This window comes from Lipotes vexillifer, unplaced genomic scaffold, assembly GCF_000442215.2.
Source record: "Lipotes vexillifer unplaced genomic scaffold, Lipotes_vexillifer_v1.1 scaffold21, whole genome shotgun sequence".
NCBI classification, from domain to species: domain Eukaryota; kingdom Metazoa; phylum Chordata; class Mammalia; order Artiodactyla; family Lipotidae; genus Lipotes; species Lipotes vexillifer.
The window spans coordinates 2,045,927-2,054,532 of NW_006774065.1; the positions used below are offsets into that span (position 1 = coordinate 2,045,927).

At 61.8% G+C, this 8,606-nt stretch overlaps 1 protein-coding gene across 2 annotated transcripts in view; it reads left to right on the forward strand.

The window, feature by feature from the left end:
• PITPNM2 (phosphatidylinositol transfer protein membrane associated 2) overlaps positions 1-8,606 on the forward strand; it is a 32,369-nt gene that overhangs the window by 17,703 nt on the left and 6,060 nt on the right. For both annotated transcript variants that reach the window (XM_007448676.1, XM_007448677.1), the window contains exons 7-14: positions 495-599; positions 761-831; positions 3,997-4,244; positions 4,678-4,867; positions 5,006-5,125; positions 5,700-5,905; positions 6,414-6,592; positions 7,979-8,149. In XM_007448676.1, coding sequence (XP_007448738.1) covers positions 495-599; positions 761-831; positions 3,997-4,244; positions 4,678-4,867; positions 5,006-5,125; positions 5,700-5,905; positions 6,414-6,592; positions 7,979-8,149 — 1,290 coding nt within the window. The remainder of the gene's footprint in view (positions 1-494; positions 600-760; positions 832-3,996; positions 4,245-4,677; positions 4,868-5,005; positions 5,126-5,699; positions 5,906-6,413; positions 6,593-7,978; positions 8,150-8,606) is intronic.

An 8,606-nucleotide genomic window follows, 5' to 3' on the forward strand; every position in this document is an offset into this window, starting at 1 on the left:
AAAAAAAAAAAAAAAAAAGACCACATACTGTATGATCCCATGTATGGGAAATGTCCTCAACAGGCAAATCCATAAGGACAGAAAGTCAACCGGTGGTTGCCAGGGTCTGGGAGAGGCGGGGGATGAGGCATGACTGCTAATGGGGACAGGTTTCCATCCGGGGAGATGGAGAAGTTCTGGAACCAGATAAAGCTCATGGTTGCACAGCATTGTGAATGGACTAAATGCTACTTGAAAATGGTTAAAATGGTAAATTTTATGTTAAGTGAAAGTTACCACAATTTTTTGAAAAACATCAGGCAGAAGCCCGGTGAGTATGTGGCCGTGTGTCCGTCCTGTTAAGGAAGGGAGAGCATAGAACCAAGTGGGGAGGGCCACACGGGCCAGAGAAGCACGGGGGCCCCCAGAGCGGCCACTCTTAGGCCTCCCAGCGCCCCCCTCCCCTGACTCCCTGCCTTGATCGGGGTGCTGAAGCCCCTCTCTCTCCTCCCCAGAGGACCTGTCCGATTCAGAGGAAATGTTCCCCAAGGACATCACCAAGTGGAACTCCAATGACCTCATGGACAAAATCGAAAGCCCTGAGCCAGAGGACACACAGGGTAACCAGCTGGGGGCTGCAGGTTACAGCCTCCTAAGGAGGAGCACTGAAGCACCCAGGGGGGTTAGGGGGGACACCTCGGGCCCTGCTTGTCACGGTCACAGCCTCTGTCCGCTGGGCCCGCCCCTTTGCTCACACCCACCCACCGCTTCTGTGTTGCAGACGGTCTGTACCGCCAGAGCGCCCCCGAGTTCAGGGTGGCCTCCAGTGTGGAGCAGCTGAACATCATCGAGGTGGGTGCCAAGGTGGAGAGGGCCAGGGCTGCAGCAGCGGGGGCAGGGCGTAAAGGACCAGTCCCGCGGGGGAGACCATGGAGGCAGAACTTGGCTCCCACAGCATCATGTCCACGCTGGCCTGGGCACCACTGGAGAGAGGCCTGGGGCCCAGCCCCTCTGGTGCCCCTGAGAGCCAGTAGGGACTGCAGACAGGTCCCCCGAGGAAGGCCTTGACCCCGCTCCACCCTTGGAAAGCAAACTGAGAAACTTGGAAATTCCAGATCAAAAATAGTATCTTCACCTTGTGCTCAGCTTGTCTGAAGTCCCTGAAGGAAAAAAGATAGAAGGGGAGGAAGCGAAAGTCATCTAGGCAGGAGTGATGGGGCCGCCCCGCCGGGGGTGGGAAGAGCGCTAAGTGTCCAGTCAAGCTGTCCTGGTAGAGCGCCTGTGTCCGCTTCGGGGGTTCCTTGCATGGAGCTCGCGCCCCTTCTCCTACCCCACCTGTGGGCAGTCAGGGCTGTTTGCACTGGGGCAGGAGCCGGGGCAGAGTGGGGCCGTCACACGCTGCGGTCACCTCACTGCCCTGGCCTCTAGCTGCCCAAGGTGGAGACGGCACCTCTGGGGACTCAGGACCCGTGGGGAGTTTGGACCGGGGAGGGGGTGCATCCGCACCGGCCTCCTCCTCTTGGGGTTCTCTTTGAGGTCTGAGGTCGAAGCGGCCTTTTCTAGAAGGGTAACTGGAACGAGGGGAACTGATTCCCAATTGCCGGTTAATGGCGATAAAGCAAACAGAGCCCCCTCCTTGCCTTCGGTGCACACAGCTCTGACGGCCCCCGAGGAGGGGCAGAAGGGGCCTCGGGCTCTGGATCTTTCTGGGGATGTGCATTTGGACCCAGCACTGGTTCTGGGACACCGCCATCCAGAGCCAGATCCCTCTGCTGGCAACGGTCCCCAAACTGGAGGCTCTTCTCCCAGGCTCGAGGAAGGAGGACGGCTTTACCTAGTCGCTGCTGGGGACCCCCGGCTCTCCAGAGCTGGCTCCCAGGCCCCTCCTCCCAATGGCTCTGTTCCCACTGGGGTTCGAGTCTCAGGCAGGGTGTGCCCCTGTAGAAAGCAGTTTGAATGGGAGGAAAGCTGTGTCTCGGACCGGCCTCCTGGGTCCCCGAAGAGTCCCCAGCCTCCAGCGCTGGGCCCCAGCAGCCAGGCACAGGCAGGATTCTCTCAGCCCCGCACTGCCCAGCCCTGCCCGTCCCAGGTGACTAGGGGCCACGTCTGGGTGACAGGGGGGGTGCTGTAAGACGTGCCTTCCTTGAGCCTCTCGCCCGGCTGTGTTGATCAGTCTTCGGGACCATCTGGTGCTTCTGTCCTGGCCTGTGGTCTGGGCAGCCAGTGACCACACCCTGCCTTGGGCCGTGAGTTCATTTCTGCCCAGGCCCTGTGGCCCACGACCGGCCGATGACCAGCCCCCTCGTGGGGACTGAGGCAGCCCAGCCTTGCCTCCACCCCGGGCCCGGTACCACCCACCAGCCTTCCTCCCGCCCAAAGCCCTCTGCTGCTCAGAGGCTCCCAGCCCAGCCTGACCCGTTCCCGGTGGCCTCGCCAGTCCCTGGGTTCAGTGCCCAGTTCAGGGCCAGCTGACCCCGCATGGACCCTCCAGATGGCTTCAGCCCCTTGTTCTGCTCCTGAGTTCCTTAGGGACGGGCCCCTGTCTTCAGCTCCCTTCCCCGCCCCCCTCAGCCCCTGACATAATATGGGCAAGGCAGGTACTCACCTGTGGCTCCCTTGGGCCCTGGCCCTGGCCTCGCACACCAGAAGCCGGGGATGGGGAGAGGCCCCTGGGGGTGGGGCGACAGCCTAGGGTAGCAGAAGAGCACTGAGCTGGTGGCAGGAGCTCTGGCTTCCGGTCCAGCCTGGAACTGATGCGCTGTGTGATATTAGACTAAGTCCCTTGTCGTCTCTGGGCCACCTCGTCTCTAGATAGAACAGTTCCATTCCCATGGTGGATGTGTGCAGGTCTCACTTGGACTTCATAAGCAGGGCTGACTCCTCACAAATGAGGGGGGGTTCAGACAGACACACCTGCGTTGCCCTCCCCACTCTAAGATGCTGGGGTTCTGCCACCTCTGGGACATCTCTGCTCTTGAGGACCTTGGTCTTAGAGGCTGGGAATGGCAGAGCCGGGGGGCCATGGGCCTGGGGCAGCGGGGGAGGGCCCATGTAGATGGAGGGAGAGCTCAGAGCTGCTGGCTGAGCGGCAAAGCTGAATCTGAATCCCTGACCCCCGCCGCCCCTCTTTTTCTTTCTTTTTTTTCTTTAATTGCTTGCCTCAGAATTTTTTTGGTTTGGTTTGGTTTGGTTTGGTTTTTGGCTGCATTGGGTCTTCGGTGCGGTGCACAGGCTTCTCTCTAGTTGTGGCGCGGGCTTAGTTGCCCCGCAGCATGTGGGATCTTAGTTCCCCAACCAGGGATCGAACCTGCATCCCCTGCATTGGAAGGCGGATTCTCAACCACTGGACCGCCAGGGAAGTCCCCCCCAGCCCCTCTTAAGAGAGCCTGTGAGGGCTTCCCTGGTGGCACAGTGGTTAAGAATCCCCCTGCCAATGCAGGGGACACGGGTTCGAGCCCTGGTCAGGGAAGATCCCACATGCCGCGGAGCAACGAAGCCTGCGTGCATAGCCCCCACTTGCGGCAACCAGAGAAAAGCCTGCGCACAGCAACGAAGACCCAGCGCAGCCAAAAATAAATAAATAAAATAAAATAAATTTTAAAAAAGAGAGAGCCTGTGACACACCGACGTCTGGACACAGACACACGGAGGGCAGGCAGGCCCCAAAGGCCCGCACGGGGCTGAGCCTCTGCCTGCCCCCCAAGGCTGGCAGCCCAGAAGCCCCTGCCTGGGCCCGCAGATGGGAGGTGGCGTTGTGCTTCGGAAGGAAGAGACCCTCTCCCTCCGTGTCCTCTGTGCCCCGGCTGGCAGGGAGCAGGGCTGAGCACAGAGGGGAGGGGCAGAAGCAGCTGGGTCCCCCCGGGGGAGGGGCACCAGGCCCCGGAGCAGAGGAACTGAGACGGGGTCTCAGAGGGAGTGACTGGGCCGCCACAAGCGTCCCCCCCAGCAGGACGGAAATCTTCGGCCAGGAGCCGAGTCCCCAGGAAGTTCACCCCCCCAACCCCCCCACCCGCACAGGACGAGGTCAGCCCGCCGCTGGCCGTGCCGCCCTCCAAGATCCACGTGTTGCTGCTGCTGCTGCACGGAGGCACCATCCTGGACACGGGCGCCGGGGACCCCGGCTCCAAGCAGGGCGACACCAACACCATCGCCACCGTGTTCGACACCGTCATGCGCGTGCACTACCCCAGCGCCCTGGGCCACCTGGCCATCCGCCTGGTGCCCTGCCCGCCCATCTGCTCTGCTGCCTTCGCCCTCGTCTCCGAGTGAGTGCCCAGGCTGGCTGCCACCTGCCCCTCCCCTGGCCCTGAGGGTCAGGAGACACCCCCACCACCACCACCGCAGCCACAGTACTGGGACCACAGTGCCGACATCCAAACCCGCCGTTTAGCCTATTCTGCCGGGAGGCAGCAAAACCTACGCAGATGGCCGAGCCTAGAGTCCTGGAGGGGCCAAGCTGAGCCTCAGTTTCTGCATCTGTAATGTGGGGATGCTGACCTGCCTCTGACATACTGGCCTTACTCCCCGGCCCTGTTCCCCATGCCTGGCCTGGAAGCATCCCCACGAGGTTTGCCAAGTCAGGGCTGAGGCTCTCAGGGTGTCAGGCAGCTCCTGCTCTGATGCTCGGGTCAGGGAAGAGGGGCCCACTGGGCTGAGCTGAGGCCACCTGCTCTCTCCTGACCGGTCTCCCGCCCCCAGCCTCAGCCCCTACAGCCACGACGAAGGCTGTCTGTCCAGCAGCCAGGACCACATCCCCTTGGCCGCCCTGCCCCTGCTGGCAACCTCTTCACCCCACTACCAGGAGGCCGTTGCCACAGTGATCCAGCGGGCCAACCTCGCCTACGGGGACTTCATCAAGTCCCAGGAGGGCGTGACCTTCAACGGGCAGGTGAGTTGTGGGGTGGGGGAAGGGAAGACAGAAACCCTGCAGGGTGGGCTGGCCTGGTCCTCCAGGCCAGGGCTCTCCCCAGCCAGCCCTCCAGCAGGCAGGGTGGGCTCTCAGGCCCCTGAGCCTCTCCCCCTCCAGGTCTGCCTGATCGGGGACTGCGTCGGGGGCATCCTGGCGTTCGATGCCTTATGCTGCAGCAACCAGACGGTGTCTGAGAGTCAGAGCAGCAGCCGCCGGGGCAGTGTGGCCAGTGTGCAGGTACTAGCTTCCCCCAGCCCCCGGAGCAGGGGACCTCCAGGTTGAGGACTGTCACCCTCTGGCTCCAAACATCCCAGAGGCCTGCGGAAAAAGGGAAGGGCAGAGGTTGCTAATGCAGGTGCCCAAAGGCAGGGGGTGGATGCGTGGGACAGGTGAACAGCTGCGCTGCGGCTCAACCTAGGAGCACGGCAGCTTCAGCAGGCGGTGAAGCAGGGTCTGCACCGTGGGGAGCAGGCTCTGGTCCTGGGGGGTGGATCCTCTGAGCTTCCCAGTAGGAGAGAGGACCCAGGGTCCCTCTGCTGCAGAGTAGCAAATGGCCTGGCAGGCCGGGCGAGGCAGCGGGATCAGTGGGAGATCAGCAAGGCCCACATGGGCAGGCCAGGCCAGGAGTGAAGGCTGGGGGGGACCGTGGGGCACAGAGGGACAGGGCTTTTCCCTCCCTGGCTTGGGTGAGAGGCCGCTGAGCAGTGGCCAGTGGGCCTGGAGTCAGGAGGGCAGACACGGCTTCCAGGACACTGAAGAGGGGGCCAGGCCAGTGGCCACCGGGCAGTGAGCCTGCATGGGGCCGTTCCAGGACACTGACCTGTTGTCCCCGGGCACGACGGTCAATGCGGCACATGGCAGCAACCTGGAGAGCAGCCGGCACCTGAGCCGCAGCAACATCGACATCCCCCGAAGCAACGGCGCTGAGGACCCCAAACAGCAGCTGCCCCGCAAGAGGAGTGACTCGTCCACCTACGAGCTGGACACCATCCAGCAGCACCAGGCCTTCCTGTCCAGGTGGGTAGTACGGGGACTCTAAGACAGAGGGACGGCTCAGAAGTGAGAACATGGATAAGATCGTGCCGATGGCCCACGTGAGGGTGCTGGAGGCCCCCCGGCCCTTGTCCTGCGATCCCCAGACTGGGCCACAGCTCTTCAGCCAGGAGAAGGTGCTTGTTGGGTACAGATGTGGTCTTGTACACGCCTTGGGTCATCTTGAGTCAGAGGGAACAGATTGACCAGGGCTGGAAGTGGGGATGGCAGAATCAGGGAGCAGAAGTGACCAGGGGCGGCGTGATCCCGGTCAGGGCTGTCCCAAAGGTGGTGGGCTCCCTAGAGAGGTTGGGACCTGCTGTCACCGGAGGTGTCCCAGCAGGTGCTGGACAGCTGCACTCACAGGACCACACAGGGACCAAGCCTCCTTTGGACCTGATGACCCCTGAGGAGCCTCTTTCAGGAGGCTAAGGACAGGCCAGCCCCGAGAAGGGCTGTGGTGTGACCTCATTCACCCCCCCCCCATCTGCAGCCTCCATGCCAGCGTGCTGAGGAATGAGCCCAGCTCCCGCCACTCAAGCAGCTCCACCATGCTGGATGGCGCAGGGGCCGTGGGCAAGTTCGACTTTGAGATCGCTGACCTCTTCCTCTTTGGGTGCCCGCTGGGGCTGGTCCTGGCCTTGAGGAAGACCGTCATCCCCTCCCTGGATGGTGAGAGTCCCTGCAGGGGAGGAGTGAGGCGGGGGGGATGGGGGGGCGGACATGAGCTGGGCAGAAGGTCTCAGTGGACCCCCGTCATGAGGCCATGGCCACATCCCAGGCCCCTTCCTCCTCTTTTCTGCACCCCCCACCAAGGACCCATTGCTCTCCTTTGCTCCAGCTTCAGCAGCTCAGTCCCTGGCCCCATTTCCCAGCACGCTGTTTCGTTTAATCTCCAAGGCACCTCTGGGAGCTGAGGTCCAGAGATGGAAGGGGCTGCCCCAGGATCAGATGGGGCCAGAGCCAGTCTCCCAGGCCTAAGGTCTTCCCATAAGGAAGAGATGTGAAGCCTGGCACCCCCAAAGTCTCCTCGATCGGGTGGCCTCCCAGCCCCAGAGGGACCACAGCCACGCTGCTCCAGGTTCCTCCTCATGGCTACACACACAGGGAGACGGAACCTGTGGGCTAAGCAGCCGTCAGAGCAGCAGTCCCTGCCCAATGACCCCGGGATCAACGAGTGCGGTCCAGGGAGACCTGCCATCCTACAGGAGCTGTGCAGGGGCCCCAGCAGGAAACTGAGGCTCAGAGAGGCAGGCGTAGACACTTGCCCAAGAGCAAGTAAACAGTGGCTTCGGTATGAGTGCACAGACTCAGAGACACTGATGTTAGGGCAACGTCATCTGTAACGGTGAAAAACCACAACCAACCTACGGGATTCGAGCTGGTTAAATCAATTGCGGCACAGCCATACAATGGAATACCCCACCGCAGTTAAAAAGAATGGGGCGGAACTAGAGTGCTGATACGAAAGACTCCCATTTATTGTGTTAAATGAAAAAAAAGCACAGATTATGTTCAAAAAGCATAGATTATGTTCCTATTTGTATGTTTTAAAGTGAGATATATGTTACTGATAGTTTATAATGACATTCACGTGATCTTCCCATCAATTATGAGATGTTCGAAAGCACAGCCCCATCGCACTGGCCTACAGACATTTCTAATAGCGGAGGATGGCTCCTCCCCCCCCCCCCGGGGGGCTCGGGCCGCGCATGCGCATGAGGCTCCCAAAAGTTGCAGGTGGGGCGCCAGCCCCGGCGCTCTGGGGAGAAAGGGAACCCTCCGTTGTATGTGTTTTATCATATATATTTCTGTACTTAAAAAGAAATTTTTTTAACCACCGTCATTATAACTTTTTCAATTAAAACAAATTTGGTTAATAAAGGGACAGTGGCCCAAACAGAATCCCAAAGTTGATAGAGACCCTCTTTCGGGTTTCTCTGTATCCCCAACCCCGTCCCGTCGCACTGCACCCAATCCCAGCCTGCTCTAGGCCCCGCCTCCTGAGGGCGGAGCTAGCTCCAGGCTCTGCGACTCCCGCCCCCCTCCGCCCCCCAGTGTTCCAGCTGCGGCCCGCCTGCCAGCAAGTCTACAACCTCTTCCACCCTGCCGACCCGTCGGCCTCGCGCCTGGAGCCGCTGCTGGAGCGGCGATTCCACGCCCTGCCGCCTCTCAGCATCCCCCGCTACCAGCGCTACCCGCTGGGGGACGGCTGCTCGACGCTGCTGGGTGAGAGCCCCATAGGCCCCTGGCTTGTCCCCTCTTCTTGGGTGCCCCAGGGCGGGGCTGGCCCTGCCGTGCGGGGAGCGGGGAGGGGCGTCCTGCACAGAACACCTTGTAAGCGGGTCACCTGGTGTAGGTGCGGGTGCATTAGCCCCACCCACCCCAGGGAGGTAGGAGGGAGACAGCCTCACAGGCCAGGGCCTCCCCCACTCTCCCTCCCCCCCCCCCCCCCCCCCCCCCCCCCCCCACACACACAGAGCTAGGGACCTCGCTCCCCGCCCCACAGCCCTGCCAAGGCAGAGCTGAGGACCTGAGGGTCCCTGGCTGAGTCCCGGGCATTGTCCTGCCCTGTGAAGGGACCCCCGTGGCAGGCAGCTCCGGAGCCTCCAGGTCACCTAGCCTGAAGCTGGGGTGCAGGAGCATGAGAGGGGGTTGCCCGTGGCCTACTCTCGCGCCCCCCCCC